The sequence below is a fragment of the Dendrobates tinctorius genome, unplaced genomic scaffold (assembly GCF_039654945.1).
Source record: "Dendrobates tinctorius isolate UK_male_01 unplaced genomic scaffold, ASM3965494v1 ptg000250l, whole genome shotgun sequence".
Taxonomy (NCBI): domain Eukaryota; kingdom Metazoa; phylum Chordata; class Amphibia; order Anura; family Dendrobatidae; genus Dendrobates; species Dendrobates tinctorius.
This window is the reverse complement of record NW_027361917.1, coordinates 45,945,187-45,971,874: the sequence shown is the minus strand read 5'-3', so window position 1 is coordinate 45,971,874 and position 26,688 is coordinate 45,945,187. Positions and strand designations below refer to the sequence as shown.

The following is a 26,688-nucleotide window of genomic DNA, read 5'->3' as shown; positions in this document are numbered from 1 at the left end:
GCTGAGCGCACAGGACCTGTGTTGAGGTCACAGGAGGGGTGGAGTCAGATGTCACATGATCAGGGGCCTCCATGTCTGCAGGACTCTGCTGTGCTGGTTGTCATGGTGCTGGATGAGGTGAAGTTTCTGTGTGGGGTCACGAGGGGTTTACAGTGTGGATGTAGCAGCGCTGTATGTGTTCGAGGTGTGTGGAGCAGAGCCGCTTGTGTACGAGGTGTATGGAGTGGAGCCGTGTGTGTACGAGGTGTACGGAGCAGAGCCACGTGTGTACAGAGCGGACCCGTGTGTGTATGAGGTGTACGGAGCGGAGCCGTGTGTGTACGAGGTGTACGGAGCAGAGCCATGTGTGTACCAAGTGTACGGACTGGAGCCGCATGTGTACGAGGTGTATGGAGCAGAGCCGTATGTGTATGAGGTGTACGGAGCAGAGCCACGTGTGTACGGGGCATACGGAGTGGAGCCGCACGTGTACAAGGTGAGCGGAGCCGCGCGTGTACGAGGTGTATGGAGCAGAGCCACATGTGTATGAGGTGTACAGAGTGGAGCCGCGCGTGTACGAGGTGTACGGAACCACGTGTGTAAGAGGTGTACAGAGTGCAGCCATGTGTGTACGACATGCATGGAGAGGAGCCACATGTGTACAGGGCATACGGAGCAGAATCGTGAGTGTACGGAGCGGAGCCACGCGTGTACGAGGTGTACAGAGTGGAGCCGCAGGTGTATGGAGCGGAGCCGCGCGTGTATGAGGTGTACGGAGTGGAGTCGTGTGTGTACTTGGTGTACGGAGCGGAGCTGCGTTTGTATGGGGTATGCGGAGCTGTGTGTGTACGGAGTGGAGCCATATGTGTACTGGATGTACGGAGCGAAGCCAAGTGTGTATGAGGCATACAAAGCGGGCTTTTCCCACGGACACAGGAGTACACGGCAGAGCCCCGAGGAACACTTTAAAACTCGCACATGATGGTCCACCAGAAGTGATGTGCTGGAAGCTGACCGGAAATTAGGTAATTTCATGAGGAAATTGTGACGGAACCAGGAATGCTTCAGATCCATCACCATGTCCTCCTCCGACAGCGCGGACAGCAGGATCGCCTTGGAATCAGGGATGCCGGCCATGTGAGCGAATCATGATATGTCCTGCACCTGGAGGCTCAGGTGGGCATTACAATGGGAGCCGGGCTGCTATAGTATCTTTATAGAATCTTTCTTTATTTCTCTGTGTCTCTTGCTCATTGTCATGATCCATGCTGCAGAAATTATTAAATGGCACACTCAGTGTCATGGCAGACAAGTTCTAAGTGTGGGAACAATCTCATCTCTGGCTCCTCTCTGAAGCTGCTCGTTCACTACACTTCTGAGCAGTGGCTACAGGCTGGCAGGACCTGGATATCAGACCAGCACAAAATCGCTATGACCTATTGTTTAAATCAGCTTTTTGTGAGTAATGTATTTGCCAAGAATATCTCATTACTGCCACCAAATTGGCTCAAGTTACTAGCTCCAATGAGTGTTTGAGAACTCCAGTCCAAGAACTTAGGACTCGAGATTACGAAAAAGCAAAACGTAGATTGATTTCATATGATTTACACTGTACTACATTGGCAGAATACCATAGACAGAATAAGATTCCAAGGGGACTTAGGAGCAATCTCCGCCCTACTCTCTTCTCTGATAATTCAGAGTATTGTGAGAAATATAAAAAGATACTAAATAAATGTTCCTTAGACATTATTATATTGACTGTGGAATATCTCCAGAGGGCCATAGTGGAAACTAAGCAAAATATATAGGCTATTGAAGTGCAACTTTCCACCTCTATTTCCTCAACGGAGTGGACATCTCTGAAAACCAAAACCGAGAAAATCCTGTCTGAACACCAAAAGTCTCTACAGGAACGGAAGAGGCAGAAATTTCAGCGTGACTCCGACGACTATTCTATGAACAGAGTATACAAATGGAACGATACATCCGCTACTATGGGCCCCTGGCGCAGACCCTATTACCAATGAAGAAATGGGTCCTTCTGTTCCGGAAGCGACTCCTCCATAAACTCTGGCAGACAACGTTTTTTAGGAAGAGGCCGCAGGGGAGATCAGCGAACCACAGACCCACCAGGCGAGGCAGGAGAAAGGATAGCAACCCGCTCACAGGTGAGACAACAGGTGTAGCATCGGACCTGGTGATTAACATTTCGGACTATCTCCTCTCCCTGTTGGAGATCTTTGTGTTGCAGAAGGGACTTTCCTTTTGTCCCACTCCTAAGTGGGACTCGTTCCAACTTGAGAAAGATCTCAAGCGATTTTATCGAACTATTAGACTTAAAACCCATTTTGGTTTGTCTCCTAACCCTATTGGTGAGGGGACTCCAATACCTTGTGATACTCAGGTTCCTGAATTGTCTATCTCTGTACTTGGTCTTCATAACCCGAGCAAATTCTGTCCTCCGAGCACATACCATGCGGCGGAGACGTTCATTTCGCTAGTGGACCGTGAGGTCAAAATGCTTTCCCATCAGGCACAACTCGGTCTTTTCCCTACTCACTCTAATCTATCACCTGCTGAAAAGCAAGCTCTTAATTCTATTCACAATAATAAGAACATCATAATCAAACCGGCTGATAAAGGCGGTGCTTTAGTAGTTATGAACTACATTGATTACAATAAGGAAGTGAATAGACAGTTATCTGACACCAACACTTATGGGATTATCTCTAGGGATCCGGTTTCCACTATTACTCATAAGATCAAGGATTTATCCAAAACATATCTAGACCGCCATATAACTGACCAAAAAACTGCCAGTTTTCTTGTGAACCCTCATCCAATTACACCGGTTTTTTATGTACTACCTAAGATACATAAGTCTTTACAAAATCCACCAGGCAGACCGATTGTTGCATCTACGGATTCGGTTCTATCTCCACTATCCATTTTTCTTGAGAAAATACTCACACCTCTAGTCAAACAGACTAGGTCTTTCCTCCTAGACACAGGACATTTTTTGAAAATCATTCAACAATTGGGCAAAGTACCCCCGGGTAGTATCCTTACCACCCTTGATGTCAATAGCCTATACACCTCGATAACCCATGATAAAGGAATTGAAACCGCAAGTTTTTTAAATAATTCCTCAGACTTGTCCACAGATTCCATACAGTTTTGTATAGACCTACTTAAACTAGTATTACATGAAAACTACTTCTTATATGAGGACACCTACTATATACAGAGGTGCGGGACTGAAATGGGCGCGAACATAGCGCCGGCCTATGCAAACGCTTATATGAACCATTTTGAGATTAATCATGTTTTCTGCAATAATCTTTTCTTACAACATGCTACAGAATATCACCATTATATCGATGATATCTTCTTCGTCTGGACAGGAACGACATCATCATTGCAGGATTTCTATTTATATCTCAACTCCATTTATCCAGAACTACAATTCACGCTACATTTCAGTATGGAATCAGTTCCTTTTTTAGATACAAGAGTTTTACAGGATAGCGAGGGTACTCTCTCAACGGACCTATATTGTAAACCTACTGATAGCAACAGTCTTTTGCATTACTCGAGTTGTCACCCAAGGGCCACTAAGAACAGTCTACCACGCTCACAGTTCAACAGGGTAGCACGTATTGTATCGGATCGGGACGTCCACAATGAGAGACTTGATACAATGGCTAAGAAATTTAAGGACAGACGGTATCCATCAAAATTGCTTGAGGTTGAAAAACAACGGGTACTAACCCCTCCATCCCCTCCACCCACAACATACCCTAGAGAAAGGATTCCATTTGTTCACACCTTTCATCTACTGATGCCTAAAGTATAATCTATCATCAAGAAACACTGGCCTCTCCTTTACAAGGCTTACCCAGACATCAGTTCCTTTGAGGCCCCGGTATTGATTTGTACAAAACGTCCCACCAATGTCCATGACAAGGTGGTAAGGGCTGACATAGGCAGTAAACTTTCTACTACTACCCAGAGGTTACTCGCCCCTTGCCGCTGTGGCACATTTCCCTGCCTTAACTGTGCAGCCTGTTCGAATGTGATCAGGTCAGACAATATCACTCATCCAAGGACAGGCAAGTCTTTCCCGATACGTGGCTACTATACGTGTTACGTGTGATTCAAACTTCGTGGTTTACTTGGTGAAATGCCCATGTGGCCTCCTCTATGTAGGGGAACAACCCAACATGTTAAAGACCGTATTGCCAGCCATAAGTCAATGATTAGATGTCAAAAAAACTGGTTACCCCTGCCTGAACACTTCACTAAATACCGACATTCAGTTGCACAGTTGAAATATCAGGTGATTGAGCATGTGCCCCGTCCAAGGAGGGGTGGTGATCATGTTAAATTATTAAGAGAGAGGGAAACATATTGGATACATAAGCTGGACACTTTAGCCCCTAGAGGGCTGAATAGAGAAATAGACTGGCTTATATAATGACTATTAACCTTTTTTCTGTTATTTTGCAGACTCGTTAGTACACTATAACCTTAGGTGAGTTTGCTCCGCCCACTGGACTCTGTCTTAAATTGAGTTATTTATACTCCCATTAGAGCTCCCTCCATCTACCCACTATATATGTATATATGTGTGTATATATATGTCTGTATATATCTATATACAAATACATGCATAAGGAATTTTATATGAGCTAATAATGTTTTGCTTACTTTTCGTTCATTTACCTTCATTTACCATCTTTTATTTTTTAATTTTTACTTTTTTATTTTTTATTTTTTCCTTTTTTTCATAGGATTCATTATTAGTCCAGGTGCCTCCTTATATATTAGTTACACTCATGCATTTTCTACTTATTGACCTCTTGCATCATGTTACCTCATCTTGATTAATAATATATCCACCTAGTCTTGTTCCTGCGCAATCTACATATAATGGTAGCATTACACCGCTTTTTGTCTGATAAGATAAAGAATTGCTACTTTGCCTATCACCGGGGCAACCGCTGTGTACATACAGCTCAAAGGTACAGTCCTTAGACATGCGCAGTGCTTACATTAAGACAGCGCGACGTCACTTCCAGTTCAGAGGTTTCACTTCCGGTCGGACGCTGCCACCAGGTTCCTATATAAACACCACCTAACCCTGATAGATATAGCATGACGCCATTGCAGCTAGGCGTGGGAGCACCGCTGTATAGCACCATAACAACAGGTATTGTACACATGGCCGTTTTTAGTAGCGCTATTTAGGGACGCCTCTTGCAACCAACTGTCAGTGGATAGTGTGCACGCAGTATATAGCACATGTTATCCCATGGGAGCAGTGTTACCATTTAAGCATGCATGTAGCAATATTCATTTCCTGAGGTGCCACATTACACTACACAGTATACTGCGGACTTAGAATTTTATGGACATCATGGACAATATATTGCCCATCATAGGGATCAACTCACCACATCCCCTCTATGGCACATTTGTATCATAGCAACACATTATATCCCCCTTATGCAGATGGCCTGTTGTAGGACCTTCTAAAGACATTAGGGTGTTTGCACATATGAATCTACTAACCATGATTTTGACAATTCCTTTCAGCCATCTTTCTTGGGCTATTCTCTTGGGAGTTCTATTCCTCTTTATTCAAAGATCTGAATTTCAATTCAGGTAATCCCTTTTCTCCTATTCTACTTAAAATGGTGCTAGTTTACTGAGCCTACTTTTCTTGTATATTCATGTTTTCCATGTACTATCATAATGTATATTTGTATATATTTGGTATATTTTTTTACTACTGTTATATACTGGGATTATTTTGGATTTTGTATGGTGTTGTAATTCTCTCTCTTTTTTCTTACATTTTCTGATGTATTTCTTTTTATTTACAGTGATAAAAGTGATAAAGGCTCGGACTGAGCCGAAACGTCGTATTAATTATATCGCTTCTACTTCGTGCTATATATTCTTGTTTGGCTCCCACATGTTTGGTATATAATAAAATGAGCACTTGTTTGCATAAAACCCCTCTGAGTGTGCGGTGAATTAGATTATTATTACCAAATTGTCATGAGCAGCACTCACTCACGACACATGTGAGTACCGTAAATGGAGACTCCTCTTCCCACTCACTATTCCACTCATCTGTCGTAATAAGTCAGCAATGAGCTAAGCTCACCCCACAGATTATCCCCACACACATAACACACTTTATGCTACCACCAATCACATACCTCCCAACTCAGAGTAAGCAAAAGAGGGACAAACCATGCAGCACATATGACACGCCAAGGCAAATTTAGACCACTCCCCAAGCCATGCACTGTAACCACACCCATTTACCATTACTTTCTCCCCTAGCAGGACAGGGCGGATGGAGGGAGATGCTCAAGACTGCAGGGTGTAGAAGTAAATACGGGACTGCCCACTCTATTGAGGCTAGAGATGAGCAAATCGATTCACGGTCCAGCATTCAAGTCAGTGATACATCATAGCTCCCAACTGTCCCAATTCTCATGGGACAGTCCTGTTTTTGACCCCCCCCTGTGTCCTGCCCAGGACGCTATTTTTCCCGCACTGCACTGAGCCACCATGCCCCCCCAAGCACCGACCCCATCCTCGCCCTCCCAGAGACCCACTGCAGCCTGCAATAATGTGGCTAGGCTGTTCTGTGGCTGAGCGCACAGGACCTGTGTTGAGGTCACAGGAGGGGTGGAGTCAGGGGTCACATGATCAGGGGCCTCCATGTCTCTGGTGTGCTGGTTGTCATGGTGCTGGATGAGGTGAAGTTTCTGTGTGGGGTCACGAGGGGTTTACAGTGTGGATGTAGCAGCGCGTGTGTGTACGAGGTGTACGGAGCAGAGCCACGTGTGTATGAGGTGTACAGAGCGGAGCCGCACGTGTACAAGGTGTACAGAGCCACGTGTGTACAGAGTGGACCCGTGTGTGTATGAGGTGTACGGAGCGGAGCCGTGTGTGTACGAGGTGTACGGAGCAGAGCCATGTGTGTACCAAGTGTACGGAGTGGAGCCGCATGTGTACGAGGTGTATGGAGCAGAGCCGTATGTGTATGAGGTGTACGGAGTGGAGCCGTGTGTGTACGGGGCATACGGAGTGGAGCCGTGTGTGTACGAGGTGTACGGAGCGGAGCCGTGTGTGTACGAGGTGTACGGAGCAGAGCCGTGTGTGTACCAAGTGTACGGAGTGGAGCCGCATGTGTACGAGGTGTATGGAGCAGAGCCGTATGTGTACGAGGTGTACGGAGCTGAGCCGTGTGTGTACGGGGCATACGGAGTGGAGCCGCACGTGTACAAGGTGAGCGGAGCCGCGCGTGTACGAGGTGTATGGAGCAGAGCCACATGTGTATGAGGTGTACAGAGTGGAGCCGCGCGTGTACGAGGTGTACGGAACCACATGTGTAAGAGGTGTACAGAGTGCAGCCATGTGTGTACGACATGCACGGAGAGGAGCCACATGTGTACAGGGCATACGGAGCAGAATCATGAGTGTACGGAGCGGAGCCATGCGTGTACGAGGTGTACAGAGTGGAGCCGCAGGTGTATGGAGCGGAGCCGCGCGTGTATGAGGTGTACGGAGTGGAGTCGTTTGTGTACTTGGTGTACGGAGCGGAGCTGCGTGTGTATGGGGTATGCGGAGCTGTGTGTGTACGGAGTGGAGCCATATGTGTACTGGATGTACAGAGCGAAGCCAAGTGTGTATGAGGCATACAAAGCGGGCTTTTCCCACGGACACAGGAGTACACGGCAGAGCCCCGAGGAACACTTTAAAACTCGCACATGATGGTCCACCAGAAGTGATGTGCTGGAAGCTGACCGGAAATTAGGTAATTTCATGAGGAAATTGTGACGGAACCAGGAATGCTTCAGATCCATCACCATGTCCTCCTCCGACAGCGCAGACAGCAGGATCGCCTTGGAATCAGGGATGCCGGCCATGTGAGCGAATCATGATATGTCCTGCACCTGGAGGCTCAGGTGGGCATTACAATGGGAGCCGGGCTGCTATAGTATCTTTATAGAATCTTTCTTTATTTCTTTCTTTCTTTCTCTGTTTCTTTCTCTCTGTCTCTTGCTCATTGTCATGATCCATGCTGGATCAGGACTGATATAAAGCACAGGTAACCTTTTTTTTCTGTGCTTAGGTTTGGTTTTGCCCCCGGTGGCCATTAGGATTATTGCACTGTGGTGTCTTTTGTTCTAAATTTGCCCCCCGGTGGTGGTGAGCGTCATTGCACTCTGGTTTCTTTAGTTAGTTAAAATAAGATAACTCAAGGAAAGTGCAGTATAAAATTCACCTAGCAATCATAATTATGCACCCATGGAAAAAATATATATAAGGAGACAACTCGGACAAATAAGATAAAACAAACGAAAAGAACCGAGGACAATGTCCAATAATAGAAATTTCTTTATTTTATTAGATATCCAACAAAAATATATATATGTATGTATGATTAAAATTTAATAATAAGGGGATGCCAATGCCAAAATAAAGGCACAGCCTGGGGACAGCAATAATCGCTCAATTAGATGCACCCGAAATAATATCACACAATGTCAAGTGAAAACAAAAAATATATATAAAAACATATATAAAAGATATATAAAAGATACTGGTGCTAATATAATATATTAGAGTGCAAAACTACATATAATAAGTGCAGGCAAGAAAGAACTGTGTAAAAAATAAGAATATATATATTTAAAAAAACACAAATAAAGTACTGAGATAATTGATAATAAATATATTACCACAAATAAAGTGCAATGTGCCACAATGATGTGGACAAAAAACGTGTGCAAAAAAGTTTCTATATAAATATATATATACACATATTTTTTACACAGTTCTTTCTTGCCTGCACTTATTATATGTAGTTTTGCACTCTAATATATTATATTAGCACCAGTATCTTTTATATATCTTTTATATATGTTTTTATATATATTTTTTGTTTTCACTTCACATTGTGTGATATTATTTCGGGTGCATCTAATTGAGCGATTATTGCTGTCCCCAGGCTGTGCCTTTATTTTGGCATTGGCCTCCCCTTATTATTAAATTTTAATCATACATACATATATATATTTTTGTTGGATATCTAATAAAATAAAGAAATTTCTATTATTGGACATTGTCCTCGGTTCTTTTCGTTTGTTTTTTCTTTAGTTAGTGCACATGATTACGATGCAGGTGTGATTTCTCTGACTCTGCTATAAAAGAGTCACAGGTGTTGCAATCAGGGTTGGTGATAGTATCCATTTCCAACCATCCCTGGTGGAGGAAGGAGCTGGGGAGAGCGTTCCTTGCAGCACTGTCTTAGCCCTGGTGTGGAAGGAGTCATAGGGGATTTCCTTGTAGCTCTGACAGAGCTTGGAGGCAGCGATTCAGGAGGAGAGCTGTATTCTGGTGGTGGACTCTGTTGCAAGGAGCAAGTGCAACAGAGTAAAGCTAAATCGTGTTTCCCTGTTTGTGTCTTTCCTTTATGTGTGTTTCAGTGCAATGGTGGGATTAGTCTCTGCACCGGCCATTTCACTAGAAAGGGGTAGGTGCAGGGCGACCTAGGATTTAAAGGTATCCTGAGCGGCGCCCGGTGCGGAATCGGCCTAGGGATCGGTAGGAGTGCAGAGACACTGACTCAGGGGAGTGCAGGAGTTCTCCACGTCCCTTTTCCCTATCGCAGGGCCCACCATTGTAATTGTTTCCCTGGTGTTTACCCTTATTATTTAAATTCGCCCTGCTGGAGGCGGTGTTTACGGCTTCACGTGTATTTCTGAAATTCGCCTGCTGGAGGCGGTGTATCCGGCTGCACGTCTTATTATTTAAATTCACTCTACTGGAGGAGGTGTATCCAGGGACGCGTGTGTCATATAAATTCGCCCTGCGGAGGCGGTGTGTCCAGTCACATGTAACCATTACATTATCACCAACCATAACTTTTTTTTTCTGCTGGGCCATGGACCCAGTTCAGCCCTTTTCCCAAATGCTGCAGACCCTTACTAATGAGATTAGGGGGCTGCGCGGAGGGTTGGTGCGGCAGCTGCAGCTGTTGGTGGGCTCTGGAGGCTTGGTTCAGGAACAGGCTCAGCCAGTACCCAAGATATCCCTCCCTGACAGATTTTCTGGAGGGAGAGATCAATTCTTGGTATTCCAGCAAGCCTGCAAATTGTATTTCAGGCTGTGCCCTCGTTCATCAGGGAGTGAAGTGCAACGGGTGGGAATCATGATGTCCCTTCTTAAAGGGGATCCCCAATCCTGGGCCTTCTCCCTACCGGACGATTCTCCATCATTGGTGTCCATGGATGAGTTTTTTGCGGCTTTGGCGCTTGTGTATGGGGATCCTGATGGCGTCGCCCTGGCGGAATCTTGACTCCGTAGGTGTAAACAGGGAGCCCGGGTTGCTGAGGAGTACTGCTCAGAGTTTAGGAGGTGAGCCTCTAACACTCAGTGGAATGACCCTGCACTTAGGAGTCAATTTGTGCAGGGTTTGTCTCCAAAGTTGCAGGAAACTCGGGTGCAGTACGCCGCCCCTAGGTCGCTGGAGGCCGCCATGTCCCTTGCCATCCAGGTGAATAGATGCCTTAGGGAAAGACACATACAAAAGTGCCCCCTGATGTCCTCGCTAGGGAGGAGGACCCGTCAGTGCGGACGGAGGAACCCAGACAGCCCGGTGTTGTTGATACAAAAAAGGGGGTGTCTGCGGCTCATCGTGGTGGGGGGTATGCTTTTCCTGTGGGAAGCCTGGCCATTTTATGAGAGCCTGCCCAGTTCATGCCAAGTCTCCTGATGAACCCATGCAAGTAGGAGTAGCTAGGTTGTATTCGGAGCTGCCTACGGATCGGGGAGTGGTGTCAGCATGTTTGTACTGTGGGCAGACTGGTCATGTCCTGAAGGCTTGCCCATTGCGCGCCAAATTATCTGAGCCATCTGAGAAGCCGCAATCCCCTGGTCACTTGGAGGGGGGTGACCAGGGAGTATACATTTCCTCCATTTTGCCCTCCCAAGGTACCATGTCTTGGCTGCTGCGCGGTACCGGAGGTGATACCGGTGCTTGTGGACAGTGGAGCAGGAGTCAGTCTGGTGGATGCTCGCTTTGTCTAGACTCATGGTCTGAGGTGTAGGATGCTAGCCCAGCCTATAAGCGTCCAGGCCATTAATTCTGTTCCACTGAGCCAGGGGAGCTTGACCAAGGTCGTAGAGAATATCCATCTGCGTATAGGACATCTTGAGGAGTCCTTTTCGTGCTACGTCTTGGAGGGAATGCCAGTATCTATTGTTTTAGGCCTCCCTTGGCTGAAAAGACACGACCCGGTAATAGATTGGCGGGCGAGGGAAATGGTCAGCTGAGGGCACTTGTTTGAAGTCTGCTGCCTAGGAACTACTGTCTCTGCCGTCTCTCTTCAACGGACCCCTTCCTCTCCGGTGAGACCAGCAGATGTGCTGCAGGAGAGTAGGGGCAAGGCTCAACCCTCACCATTGGCGCAGACCTCGTGGTGGAAGGGGTTGGAGGGTGGTGTACCCCTTGGTGAAGTGCAGGGGTGTGAGTGTGGCGACACGGGGGGACGTGTCATGAACTCATTTTCTGCTCCACCAGTTGAGAGTTCCCCTTCTGTTCTCCCTCTGGAGGTAGTGCTGTTAGTTTAAGTGGTAGTGATCTGCCACCTGATGAGGAAGATAACGATTGGATCTCTGGAGTATCAGACTGGATATAAGACAGCCGACGCCCTATCCGGGTGCTGGTGATTCAGTCTGCTTCTCAGGTCCTGGACTTCAGCTCTCTTCCAGTCTTCTCAAGTTAAGTTTGTTTTTTGCTAATGTTCACACTTGCGCTTGTTGGTCAATTCAGTTTTTTGTGTAATCAGCTTGCCCCTGCTGGGGCTATGCTGAATTTCCACTCCTATTAATCAGTATTTGCCAATCTGCTTTTTGTTCCTTATTAGATTGGCCTCTTTTTTGCTCTGTCTCAGAATATTTCAGAGTGCTGATATAGGTTTAGAAGTCTAGTGACTTCAGGGTTAATTTTGCTATCAGAAGTGTTGGACAATATTTTTGTTGGTTTTTTGTGGCAGATTGCAGACAGTGTCTTTCTTTTCCTGTCCTTTTTAGTTAGCCGGGCCCCATCGTTTGCTCAGCCTATTTTCCTGCCTTTGTTTGTAATTTCATCTAGTTTCACCGTCAATACATGTGGGGGGGGCTGTCTTTCCTTTGGGGTCTGCTCTGAGGCAGTTAGTTTTCCTCTTTTCCTGCTTTAGGCTTATGTAGCTCTCCGGTTGTGATGAGGCGTCTTGGACCATCGTAGGAATGCTCCACGACTGCTGCTAGTTGTGCGGTTAAGTTCAGGGATCTGCAATCTGCATAGTTACCAACTTCTCTGGTTTTCTGAGGCTTAGCTTGTTGTTTATTTTTTCCTCCTCGGTGAACCATTCATAACAGAATCACCAGCCATATTGCAGATTCTAGGGTACTCAAAAGCAGGAAAGAATTGTTAGAGAAAGAAAAAAAAAAGTGTCAGAATTTTTTTTTTTATTATGTACTTTTTCCTCTTTTTCTCTGGGGCCGTAGGAGGATTTTTTTCCTAATGGAGATTAAGCAACTGTCTGATCGTGTGGAGCAGCTTGCTGCTGAAGTGCAGGGAATTTCCACCTACCTTATTCAGTCACATGCTGCTGAACCCAAGATTCCTACTCCTGATGTGTTTTCTGGGGATCGGTCTAAATTTCTGAATTTTAAGAATAATTGTAAATTATTTCTTGCTTTGAAGCCTAACTCATCGGGGAGCTCTGTGCAGCAGGTTAAAATTGTCATCTCCTTGCTGTGCGGCGATCCCCAAGATTGGGCTTTTTCTCTGACACCTGAAAATCCTATTCTGACTAATGTGGATGCATTTTTTCAGGCCTTGGGGTTGTTGTATGATGAACCTAATGCCGTTGATCAAGCTGAGAGAACCCTGTTGGCATTAAACCAGGGTCAGGATCCTGCAGAGTTGTACTGTCAAAAATTCCGAAAGTGGGCGGTCCTCACTACATGGAATGATAGTGCATTGGCAGCTCTCTTTCGGAAAGGTTTGTCAGAGACCGTAAAAGATGTTATGGTGGGATTTCCTGTTCCCTCTGGTCTGGATGGCTCTATGTCATTAGCCATTAAAGTTGATCGGCGTTTACGTGAACGTAAAGCTACACGGGAGGCGCTGCCACCTTTTGAACAAATGTCTGAACCTATGCAATGTGATGGGGTTTTGTCTAGGGCGCAACTTCGGGAGTTTAGAAGGCGTAATAAGCTGTGTTTTTTCTGTGGAGACGCCTGTCATACTATTTCTGTCTGCCCTAAACGAGAGAAACGTTTTGCACACACATTTGCTGTGGGCAGTATACAACCTAAGTTCCTTTTGGCAATTACTCTGATCTGCTCCTTGTCCACATTTTCCACTAAGGCTTTTGTGGATTCAGGAGCAGCTCTGAATCTGATGGATTTGGACTTTGCTAAACGTTGTGGTCTGTCCATGACGCCTCTGCAGACACCTTTTCCTTTGAGGGGTATTGATGCCACTCCTTTGGCGGAGAATAAACCTCATTTTTTCACCCAGGTGATAATGCGAGTTGCCCCAGACCACCAAGAAAAGTGTAAATTTTTGGTGCTGCATAATTTGCATGATACTATTGTTCTGGGGTTCCCCTGGTTGCAAACTCATAACCCAGTTTTGGATTGGAAATCTGTGTCTGTGGTGAGTTGGGGTTGTCAGTGTGTTCTTAGGGATGCTCCTGTTTTCTCCACCTCTCCTCAGTCTCATGATATTCCTGATTATCTGGCTGATTTCTCTGATGTTTTTAGTGAGAGTAAGTCTGTGTCTTTGCTCCTCATAGTAGTTATGACTGTGCAATTGAGTTGATGCCTGGGTGTAAATTCTCCAAGGGTCGGCTTTTCAACTTATCAGTACCCGAACATGATGCTATGCGATCCTATATTAAGGAGTCATTGGAGAAGGGTCATATTAGACCTTCCTCGTCACCTTTAGGCTCTGTTTTTTTTTGTGGCCAAGAAAGACGGTTTATTAAGACCGTGTATTGATTATCGTTCCCTTAACAAGATGACGGTTAAATATCAGTACCCGTTACCTCTGATGTCTGATTTATTCTCCAGAGTTAAGAGTGCCTGCTGGTTTACTAAGCTTGACCTCAGGGGGGCGTATAATCTTATTCGCATCAAGCATGGGGATGAATGGAAGACGGCGTTTAATACTCCGGATGGACATTTTGAGTACCTGGTGATGCCTTTTGGGCTCTGTAATGCCCCTTCTGTCTTCCAGTCCTTAATGAATGATATTTTCTGAGACTTTGTGGATAAGTTTTTGATCATCTATCTGGATGATATTTTGGTCTTTTCTAGTGATTGGGATTCCCATGTGGAACATGTCCGGACTGTGTTCCGGATTTTGAGGGAGAATTCCCTGTTTGTTAAGGGATCGAAGTGCCTCTTTGGTGTACAGTGGATTTCATTTTTGGGATTTATCTTGTCTCCATCGACTATTGAAATGGACCCGGCCAAGGTACAGGCCATTTATGATTGGGTTCAGCCTACTTCTTTGAAGGCTCTCCAGAAGTTTTTGGGTTTTTCTAATTTCTATCGTAAATTTATAGGTAATTTTTCTAGTATTGTCAAACCACTGACTGATCTGACCAAGAAGGGAGCTGATGTGCTGGATTGGTCTCCTGAGGCTGTCTCAGCATTTCAGGAGCTTAAGCGGAGATTTACTTCAGCTCCAGTTTTATGGCAACCTGATGTCTCACTTCCATTTCAAGTGGAGGTGGACGCTTCTGAGATTGGTGCAGGAGCTGTGTTGTCCCAAAAAGACCCTGTGACTTCTAAGATGAATCCCTGTGCCTTCTTTTCTCGAAAGTTTTCCCCATCTGAACGCAACTATGACGTGGGGAATCGGGATTTGTTGGCCATGAAATGGGCATTTGAGGAGTGGAGACATTGGCTGGAGGGAGCTAGACATCAATTTGTGGTCCTCACCGATCACAAGAATCTGATTTATCTGGAGTCGGCCAAACACTTGAATCCTAGACAGGCTAGATGGGCCGTGTTTTTCACTCGTTTTAATTTCGTGGTCTCTTTTCTTCCGGGCACTAAGAATGTTAAGGCATACGCCCTTTCTAGGAGTTTCTTTGCTGATTCTCTTAATGTGACCGAGCCTACTACTATCCTAGTTGAGGGCGTAGTTCTTTCTGCCATTTTGCCCGATTTGAGACGCGCCCTGGAGGAATTTCAGGAGGATAAACCTGAGCGTTGCCCTATGGGAAGATTGTATGTTCCTGACCAGTGGAGAAAGAGAGCGATGTCTGAAGTCCATTGCTCCACATTGGCTGGTCATCCGGGTGTTTTTGGTACCAGAGATTTGGTGAGTCGGTCGTTTTGGTGGCCTGCCTTATCTCATGATGTCAGGAATTTTGTACAGTCCTGTGGGACTTGTTCTCGGTCTAAACCCTGTTCTCATTCTAGTGGGTTGCTGATTCCCCTGCCGGTGCCCAAGAGGCCATGGACCCATATCTCAATGGATTTGATTTCTGATCTTCCTGTCTCTCAGAGAATGACTGTTATCTGGGTGATTTGTGATAGATTTTCGAAGATGGTCCATCTTGTGCCACTCCCAAAGTTGTCATCTTCCGCTGAGTTGGTGCCCTTGTTTTTACAACAGGTGGTTCGGTTACACGGGATTCCTGAGAACATTGTGTCCGATAGAGGGGTCCAGTTTGTTTCCAGATTCTGGAAAGCCTTTTGTTCCAATCTGGGAATTCAGTTATCCTTCTCCTCTGCGTTTCATCCCCAGACCAATGGGCAGACTGAGAGAACAAACCAGACCCTGGAGTCTTATTTAAGATGTTTTATACCTGCTGATCAAGATGATTGGGTCTCATTTTTGCCCTTGGCAGAATTTGCACTGAACAATAGAGCTAGTTCTGCCACTCTGATGTCACCCTTTTTCTGTAATTTTGGGTTTCATCCTCGATTCTCTTCAGGGCAAGTGGAATCTTCGTCCTGCCCAGGTGTGGACACTGTGGTTGTGAGAATGCAGCAGATATGGGACCAAGTGGTGGATAAGTTGTCACTCTCTCAGGAAAAGGCCCAGCGTTTTTCCAACCAGCGTAGGACCATTGGTCCCTGGTTTAAAGTGGGTGATATGGTTTGGTTGTCGTCTAAGAATATTCCTATGAAGGTTGCATCTCCAAAATTTAAGCCAAGATTTATTGGACCTTATAAGATTTTGGAGATTCTTAATCCTGTTTCTTTTCGATTGGCTCTTCCAGTTACGTTCAAAATCCATAACGTATTTCACAAGTCACTGTTGAAGAGGTTTGTTGAGCCAGTAGTTCCTGTGGCGGCACCTCCTGATCCTGTATTGGTTAAAGGCAATGTGGAATATGAGATAGAGAAAATATTGGATTCTCGTTTGGTTAGACGGAGACTCCAGTATTTGATCAAATGGAAGGGTTATGGCCAGGAAGATAATTCTTGGGTCTCTGCCTCTGATACTCATGCCAATAAATTGGTTCGTGCTTTTCACCGGGCCCACCCTGATCGGCCTGGTGGCATGGATGAGGGTTCGGTGACCCCTCCTCAAGGGGGGGTACTGTCATGAACTCATTTTCTGCTCCACCAGTTGAGAATTCCCCTTCTGTTCTCCCTCTGGTGGTGACAGGAGGTAGTGCTGTTGGTTTAAGTGGTAGTGATCTGCCACCTGATGAGGAAGATAACGATTGGATCTCTGGAGTATCAGACTGGATAAAAGACAGCCGACGCCCTATCCGGGTGCTGGTGATTCAGTCTGCTTCTCAGGTCCTGGACTTCAGCTCTCTTCCAGTCTTCTCAAGTTAAGTTTGTTTTTTGCTAATGTTCACACTTGCGCTCGTTGGTCAATTCAGTTTTTTGTGTAATCAGCTTGCCCCTACTGGGGCTATGCTGAATTTCCACTCCTATTAATCAGTATTTGCCAATCTGCTTTTTGTTCCTTATTAGATTGGCCTCTTTTTTGCTCTGTCTCAGAATATTTCAGAGTGCTGATATAGGTTTAGCAGTCTAGTGACTTCAGGGTTAATTTTGCTATCAGAAATGTTGGACAATATTTTTGTAGGGGTTTTTTTGGGCAGATTGCAGACAGTGTCTTTCCTTTCCTGTCCTTTTTAGTTAGCCAGGCCCCATCATTTGCTCAGCCTATTTTCCTGCCTTTGTTTGTAATTTAATCTTGATTCACCGTCAATACATGTGGGGGGCTGTCTTTCCTTTGGGGTCTGCTCTCTGGCAGTTAGTTTTCCTCTTTTCCTGCTTTAGGCTTATGTAGCTCTCCGGTTGTGACGAGGCGTCTAGGACCATCGTAGGAACGCTCCACGACTGCTGCTAGTTGTGCGGTTAAGTTCAGGGATCTGCAATCTGCATAGTTACCAACTTCTCTGGTTTTCTGAGGCTTAGCTTGTTATTTATTTTTTCCTCCTCGGTGAACCATTCATAACAGGGACACCTCTGTTGTCAATCCCAGATAGAGTTCTCCAAATGGTGACAAACGAACGAGTGGCAATAAACGTTCAGGTCCGGACCTGTGTGTGAACGAGCGTGTATAGGTGGCCACCAAAAAACATCCAGTGGAAGTGTGTTGTGGAGTGTTACCATCTTATACCAAACATACACATACACAATTCATTCCCCAGGTCAGCGCTTCGGAGATGTGTGGTTCCTCCAGAAACATTGCCAGTACCAGTAGGCTCGTTTGTCATCAACCTGACGTGCAGGTACTTGCTGGGGTGAACTCTGGGTCTGGGCGTCCCCGCTCTAGGTGGTTCCCTGATGAGGAGCGGTCTTGAGGGTCCAGAGACCCCTCATTAAGGGGAGGGTACTGTCATGATCCATGCTGGATCAGGACTGATATAAAGCTTAGGTAACCTTTTTTTTCTGTGCTTAGGTTTGGTTTTGCCCCCCGGTGGCCATTAGGATTATTGCACTGTGGTGTCTTTTGTTCTAAATTTGCCCCCCGGTGGTGGTGAGCGTCATTGCACTCTGGTTTCTTTAGTTAGTGCACATGATTACGATGCAGGTGTGATTTCTCTGGCTCTTCTATAAAAGAGTCACAGGTGTTGTAATCAGGGTTGGTGATAGTATCCATTTCCAACCATCCCTGGTGGAGGAAGGAGCTGGGGAGAGCGTTCCTTGCAGCACTGTCTTAGCCCTGGTGTGGAAGGAGTCATAGGGGATTTCCTTGTAGCTCTGACAGAGCTTGGTGACAGCGATTCAGAAGGAGAGCTGCATTCTGGTGGTGGACTCTGTTGCCAGGAGCAAGTGTAACAGAGTAAAGCTAAGTGGTGTTTCCCTGTTTGTGCCTTTCCTTTATGTGTGTTTCAGTGCAGTGCTGGGAATAGTCTCTGCACCGGCCATTTCACTAGAAAGGGGTAGGTGCAGGGCGAGCTAGGATTTAAAGGTATCCTGAGCGGTGCCCAGTGCAGACCTGGCCTAGGGATCGGTAGGGGTGCAGAGACACTGACTCAGGGTAATGCAGGAGGTCTCCAAGTCCCCGTTCCCTATCGCAGGGCCCACCGTTGTAATTGTTTCCCTGGTGTTTCCCCTTATTATTTAAATTCGTCCTGCTGGAGGCAGTGTATCCGGCTTCATGTGTATTTCTGAAATTCGCCTGCTGGAGGCGGTGTATCCGGCTGCACGTCTTATTATTTAAATTCGCCCAACTGGAGGCGTTGTATCCAGGGTCGCGTGTGTCATATAAATTCACCCTGCTGGAGGCGGTGTGTCCAGTCACACGTAACCATTACACTCATTCTCTGTTCTGTCTTTCCCTCTCTTTTTCTTTCTCTGTCTCTGTTCTTTCTTTCTCTCTCTAATCTTTCTTTTTTTTCTCTCTCTGTTCTTTCTTTCTCTCTGTTCTTTGTTTCCTCTCTTTCTTTCTTTCTTTTTCTTTCCTCTCATTCTTTCTTTCTCTCTGTTCTTTCTTTCTTTACTTCTTTCTCTCTCTCTGTTCTTTCTCTGTCTCTCCCCTCTTTGTTTCTCTCTATCTCTCTGTTCTCTCTTTCTTTCCCCTCTTTCTTTCTTTCTCTGTTCTTTCTTTTTTTTCTCTTTCTTTCTCTCTCTGTTCTTTCTTTCCCCTCTTTCTTTCTGTCTATCGCTCTGTTCTTTCTTTCTTTCCCCTCTTTCTTTCTTTCTTTCGTTCTCTCTCTCTGTTCTTTCTTTCTCTCTCTATTCTTTCTTTCTTTCCCCTCTTTCTTTCTCTCACTCTCCCTGTTCTATTTTCTGTCCCCTCTTATTTTCTCTCTCTGTTCTTTCTTTCCCCACTCTTTCTCTGTTCTTTCTTTCTCTCTCTCTTCTTTCTATCCCCTCTTTCTCTTTCTCTGTTCTTTATTTCTCTCTCTGCTCTTTCTTTTTTTGTTTCCCCTCTTTCTTTCTTTCTTTCTTTCATCCTTTCTTTCTCTCTGTTCTTTCTTTCCCCTTTCTTTCTCTCTCTGTTCTTTCTTTTGCTCTCTGTTCTTTCTTTCTTTCCCCTCTTTCCTTCTCTCTCTGTTCTTCCTTTCTCTTTCTCTCTCTGTTCTTTCTTTCCCCTCTTTCTTTCTCTCTGTTCTTTCTTTCACTCTCTCTGTTCTTTTTTTCTGTCCCCTCTTTCTTTCTCTCTGTTCTTTCTTTCTCTTTTCTTTCTTTCCCCTCTTTCTCTCTCTGTTCTTTCCTTCTTTCCCCTTTTTTTTCTCTCTCTGTTATTTCTTTCACTCGCTTTCTTTCTCTCTCTGTTCTTTCTTTCTTTCTCTCTAATCTTTCTCTCTCTCTTTCTCTCTGTTCTTTCTTTACTTCTTTCTTTCTTTCTCTCTGTTCTTTCTCTGTCTCTCTCTGTTCTTTCTTTCCCCTCTTTCTTTCTCTCTATCTCTCTGTTCTTTCTTTCTTCCCCTCTTTCTTTCTTTCTGTCTCTTTCCCCTCTTTCTTTCTTTCTTTTTCTTTCTCTCTGTTCTTTCTCTTTATTTATTTCTTTACATCTTTCTTTCACTCTCTCTATTCTTTCTTTCTCCTCTTTCTCTCTCTGTTCTTTCTTTCTTTCCCCTCTTTCTTTCGCTCTCCCTCTGTTCTTTTTTTATGTCCCCTCTTTTTTCTCTCTCTGTTCTCTCTTTCTTTCCCCTCTTTCTTTCTTTGTTTCTTTCTCTGTTCTTTCTTTTTTTTCTCTTTCTTTCTCTCTCTGTTCTTTCTTTCCCCTCTTTCTTTCTGTCTATCGCTCTGTTCTTTCTTTCTTTCCCCTCTTTCTTTCTTTCTTTCTTTCTTTCTTTCATTCTCTCTCTCTGTTCTTTCTTTCTCTCTCTATTCTTTCTTTCTTTCCCCTCTTTCTTTCTCTCACTCTCCCTGTTCTATTTTCTGTCCCCTCTTTTTTTCTCTCTCTGTTCTTTCTTTCCCCACTCTTTCTCTGTTCTTTCTTTCTCTCTCTGTTCTTTCTATCCCCTCTTTCTCTTTCTCTGTTCTTAATTTCTCTCCCTGTTCTTTCTTTTTTTGTTTCCCCTCTTTCTTTCTTTCTTTCTTTCATCCTTTCTTTCTCTCTGTTCTTTCTTTCCCCTTTCTTTCTCTCTCTGTTCTTTCTTTTGCTCTCTGTTCTTTCTTTCTTTCCCCTCTTTCCTTCTCTCTCTGTTCTTCCTTTCTCTTTCTCTCTCTGTTCTTTCTTTCCCCTTTTCTTTCTCTCTGTTCTTTCTTTCACTCTCTCTGTTCTTTTTTTCTGTCCCCTCTTTCTTTCTCTCTGTTCTTTCTTTCTCTTTTCTTTCTTTCCCCTCTTTCTCTCTCTGTTCTTTCCTTCTTTCCCCTTTTTTTTCTCTCTCTCTGTTATTTCTTTCACTCGCTTTCATTCTCTCTCTGTTCTTTCTTTCTCTCTCTAATCTTTCTTTCTCTCTTTCTCTCTGTTCTTTCTTTACTTCTTTCTTTCTTTCTCTCTGTTCTTTCTCTGTCTCTCTCTGTTCTTTCTTTCCCCTCTTTCTTTCTCTCTATCTCTCTGTTCTTTCTTTCTTCCCCTCTCTTTCTTTCTGTCTCTTTCCCCTCTTTCTTTCTTTTTCTTTCTCTCTGTTCTTTCTCTTTATTTATTTCTTTACATCTTTCTTTCACTCTCTCTATTCTTTCTTTCTCCTCTTTCTCTCTCTGTTCTTTCTTTCTTTCCCCTCTTTCTTTCGCTCTCCCTCTGTTCTTTTTTTCTGTCCCCTCTTTTTTCTCTCTCTGTTCTTTCTTTCCCCTATTTCTTTCTCTCTCTGTTCTTTCTTTCTCTCTCTGTTCTCTCTTTTTTCTTTCCCCTCTTTCTTTCTCTGTTCTTTATTTCCCCTTTTTTCTCTCTCTGTTCTTTCTTTTGCTCTCTGTTCTTTCTTCCCCTCTTTCTTTCTCTCTCTGTTCTTTATTTCTCTCTCTGTTCTTTTTTTCTCTGTTCTTTCTTTATTCCCCCTCTTTATTTTTCTCTGCTCTTTCTTTCTTTCCCCTTTCTTTCTCTTTCTCTGTTCTTTCTTTTTTCTCTTCTTTCTTTCTCTCTGTTTGTTCTTTCGCTCTCTGTTCTTTCTTTCCCCTCTTGCTTTCTCTCTCTGTTCTTTCTTTCTCTCTCGCTCTCCTTTCTTTCTCTCTCTCTCTGTTTTCTTTTTTCTCTCTCTCTGTTTTCTTTCTTTCTTTTCCTTAGTACCAGTCAGTGTGCCCACAGTACCAGCCACTGTGCCCATAATGTCAGCCACTGTGCCCTCAGTACCAATCAGTGTGATCAGCAGTGCTAAATGGGTGTGGTTGGACGTGGACATGGGTGTGACTAGTTACAACATGGGTGTGGTTGGGGTGTGGCCTAAAAATTTGCAGTGGTGCGTTGCGCGTGCCGAAGCTTTTGTCCCTCTTTCCCTTCTTCAAAATTTGGGAGGTATGGTTACATGGTAGCTGGGGGGCCATGAATTTCTTACCTTCCACCATCCTTGGCATAGTTATTGACTAGCCTAGCCTGGCACAATGTCATTTGTGCATCATGCTCTTCTCTAGCCTGGACCTATGGATTTATTTTTTGTTCATTCATTCATAGTCAAAGCAGTTACAACTTTGTCATTTTTATGTAAGGCTAGTTTCACACTTGCTTTTTTTTGCAGCGCGTTTTTCCCGCAAAAAAACGCATTGAAAAAACGCATACATAAGCATACAACTGCTGCGTTTTTTTCAAGCATTTTTATGAGCATGCATGAAAAAAACGCAGCGTTTTTATGCGTTTGTATGCGTTTTTAGCGCGTTTTTACCGCGTTTGCGTTTTTTTCCAACATTTTTAGGTGGCCCCTCACACTACCCAAACCATGACTTTACTAACCCTAACCCTGACCCTAACCCTAACCCTAACCCTGACCCTAACCCTAACCCTAACCCTGACCCTAACCCTTAACCAAATCATACTTAACCCTAACCCAAACCCTAAACCCTAACTAACCCTAACCCTAACCCTAACCCTGACCCTAACCCTAACCCTGACCCTAACCCTAACCCTAACCCTAACCCTGACCCTAACCCTTAACAAAACCATACTTAACCCTAACCCTGACCCTAACCCTAACCCTAACCCTAACCCTAATCCTGACCCTAACCCTGACCCTAACCCTAACCCTAACCCTAACCCTGACCCTAACCCTTAACAAAACCATACTTAACCCTAATCCTGACCCTAACCCTGACCCTAATCCTTAACAAAACCATACTTAACCCTAATCCTGACCCTAACCCTGACCCTAACCCTGACCCTAACCCTAACCCTAACCCTAACCCTGACCCTAACCCTAACCCTAACCCTGACCCTAATCCTTAGCAAAACCATACTTAACCCTAATCCTGACCCTAACCCTGACCCTAATCCTTAACAAAACCATACTTAACCCTAATCCTGACCCTAACCCTGACCCTAACCCTAACCCTAACCCTAACCCTGACCCTAACCCTAACCCTAACCCTAACCCTGACCCTAACCCTTAACAAAACCATACTTAACCCTAATCCTGACCCTAACCATGACCCTAATCCTTAACAAAACCATACTTAACCCTAACCCTGACCCTAACCCTAACCCTAACCCTGACCCTGACCATAACCCTAACCCTAAACCCCCTTAACTAACCCTAACTCTAACCCAAACCCCTAAATTCCATGGTTTAAAAAAAAAAACGCATATGCAAAAAAACGCATACATGAGCATGCCAGTGCGCACATATGCGCATCCATAGGCTATAATGGCCATTTTTAGCGCAAAACGTGCGCATATGTGCGCATGCGCTTTTTTGCAGGGCCAAAAAATGCAACATGCTGCGTCTGGAAAATCCAATCGCACACCCCAAAAAAACGCAGCGCATGAAAATCGCATACATGCGCTGACCAGTGCGCAGGTATGCGCACCCATGTTAAATATAGGGGAAAAAACGCATGCGCAGGTGTGCGTTTTTTTCCAGCGCTAAAAAACGCAAATGTGAAACCAGCCTAAGCTTCACTATATGACATCTTGCTTTTTGTGTCTATAAGGGCGTGTTCACAACTTGCTTAAATACTGTGTTTTGCTTTTCTTCGGCAGGTGTCCGCACCAAACAATGCAATAACAATCTTCTCTGGTTATTGCATTTTTGCTGCATTTTTTATGCATTTTCCCTTTTATTTGATGTGTTTTTGGTGCAGATTTGAAGCAGAATTTTAATGTGGTTTTTATAACAAAAGCTTTGATTCTGCAGATACAAAAGGAAAAGCAGTTTTTCACATACATTTTTCTTTTAGGCTCCACATAAAAGCCTCTACAGAAAAAAGTTCCAAAACTGCACAGTTCAACAACATCTTTAGACGCACAGTGGGCAGAGTTTTTGTGAAAACACAGCCGCTTTGCTTGGGCAGATAAACATAGCAGAATTTATGTGCAAAAAAAAAAGCAATAGAAAAAACCCATTGCATTTTTGCTACATGTGGACATGGCCTATATGTCCAAAGTGGATGGGATTTTATGAAAACTCCTGTTTGCGAGTTGTGATAAAATACAGATACATCTAGGAATTGGATCCGGGAGAGCTTCTAGTAGAGGAGAACGGACCGCTGTGGGAAATAAGGACAGATTTGCCCTACACAAAGGCAATTTGTTTGCCTTTGATCACATTATTGAGTCACAGTTTTAAATTGTCTGAATAAACATGGAATTTTGAAAGAGCTGGAACTTTTTCTGCTTAACGTTACACGCATGGTCACATGGATTCCTTGCTCCTGCACACCTCGATCCACCCAGGTGAGCTGGTTAAAATATTCCTTCTTAGTACCCATTAGTTACTCTGTACACACCCTCCATGTCTCTCAGCAGCCGATATCTGCTTCAATTACCTGATCACAGAGGGGGTGGTAGTGATTGAATGCCCTCAGCCTTTGAACTGTATAACTCATAACTCCAGTACTTTTATGAAATATTTGTAATATGTTTTACCATATTACAATCATTATTAAAAATGATAATTTGAAATCTTGCCTTTTTTACACTGACCACTGGGGCTTTTTTCTGGAAATTTACATGCACATTAGCAGCAATGAACAGACCCTATATTTCATAATAAAGCATTTAATATGTGTGTGCTTAGGTAATTGAGAAGAGAGGGGAAGCACGAAAACTGTGGCATCTTCTTTGGAGATGGTGGATCCAATGTTATCATCTGAGAATAGAGATATTATCAGCTTTTTAAATTCTGTTTCGGATGGTAAGGAGAATGCTGTGAATTTTAATGAAAGGACGGGAAGTATGAATCTAAACAAGCCCACTTGGCCCTTGAGAAAATTGCAAGATTATCATTTTTTTATGTAAAGATTGTGATATGAAAAAAAATTGCTAAAATGTTTTTAAATAATATACTTAATAAAAAAAACTCTATTTAAACAATCGTTCATTTTATTATGCCTTTTTCCCTTTAAGGTTCATTGACAAAAAATGTTAACACAATTGAATGTGTAATATGAGCTTTAGTTTGAGGTTTTAGCATCTGTAGAATAGATACCTTTTCCAATTGTAAAGTCTTTAAAGAACATATCCCAGGAATTATAGGAAGGAAGAGGAGGCATGCTATTATGAAAATTATAAAAGGAGATAGCCGTGTCTTTTGGGTTACGAAGTACCAGCAATATCTGTCAAAATAACAAAACAGTAAATATTAAATTTTTGGCAAATTTTCTATCGTATTTTACAATATTTCATAATTTTGTTGTTGGGCCCAGTCTGCTACCTTCTTCATGTTTGAACATTAATGTCCTCCTATTCCTACAGTACTGTTAGGCTATGTGCACACGTTGCAGATTCTGCTGTGGAATTTTCTGCGTGGATTTAGCTAAATCCGCAGGTAAAATGACCTGCGTTTTACCTGCGGATTTACTGCAGATTTTGTGTGGATTTCCCCTGCATTTTGACACCGGTGTATTCCTATAATGGAGCAGGTGTAAAACGCTGCTGATCTGCACAAAAGAAGTGACATGCTGCAGATTCAAATCCGCAGAAAATCCGCGCGGAAAAATCTGCAGCATGTGCACAGCGGTTTTTGTTTTACATTGGCTAAAATAGTACTGTAAATCACTTGCAGATCTGCTGCGGATCCACAGGGCCAAATCCGCTGCGGAACCGCAGCAGAATCCGCATCGTGTGCACATACCCTTAATGTATAACTGAAATAGTTTGAAAAAATGAATATCATATTGTAGAGGCTCTTGTTAGTGTATATTTATAGGCTGTGCTCTATGCTAGTAATGTAGAAGTGGGTCTATGTAATTATGAACTGTTCGATATTGTGAAGGGTTTTTTTTGTTCTTTTATTCTGCACAGCATTATCTATTTTAAAAAAAGAATTATCAAATAAAATAGTCACATTTGTGACTAATCCTAATATTAGGCTAATGCTATCTGTAGAGTATTGAAGTCAAAATGACAGAATTGTTTTTGAGTCACCTCAGATACCTAACAGATACGTCGATTGAAAAGTAAGAAAGTATTTTTTTTTTCAACCAATTAAAAAAAAATCTATGTAACTACGACATCAACATAATTGTACTAAGGCTGGTTTCACATGTCCTGATATTTCCGGTTCTGGAAAAAATAGTACCGGAGATATCAGTGTCCGTGTGTGTGATACTTGCGGCACACGTGTGGCAACCGTGTGCAGCATCAGTACCACACGTACCGGCACCTGAGAAGCAGCGGTACAGTAAGCGCTATTCCCCGGGGCAGGGTGCTGAAGACGATTTTCATCAGTCTCCCGTGCTCTGATGGTGATCATAATGCAAAAATATTGATCAAAAGGCTATATAGTTTTATCTAGGAAGAGTTATATAAACAATCTGGTGCTAAGATAATATAAACTGTGTTAATGATTAATAAAAAAAACTGTTATCTAAATGTTTCCACGTAAAGAGGTTTTCTGATGAAGACACTTTAAATATTATAAAAAGAATACATATTGAAATAGTTTCATAATTAAGCAAAAAACTATTTTATTACATAATTAACACAGTAAAAAGATGACAGTACAAAAAAGCCCCTTAAAACCAGTTAGGGCAGCGTGGTTCATACATGAAATAACAGGCATGTATAAATATTTTATATATCATTATATCAATTGTATCTCACAAACAAATGCGTGACCATATTTAAATTATTACAAGGCAGTGGAGTTAGTAGAAAGA

General features: G+C 43.7%; 1 protein-coding gene across 1 annotated transcript in view; it reads right to left on the bottom strand.

Annotated features, from left to right (window-relative positions):
* The window catches only part of LOC141063549 (sulfotransferase 6B1-like), a 121,919-nt gene that overhangs the window by 29,873 nt on the left and 65,358 nt on the right, over positions 1 to 26,688 (bottom strand). Inside the window, exon 4 of the mRNA XM_073557664.1 lies at positions 25,017 to 25,143. Coding sequence (XP_073413765.1) covers positions 25,017 to 25,143 — 127 coding nt within the window. The remainder of the gene's footprint in view (positions 1 to 25,016; positions 25,144 to 26,688) is intronic.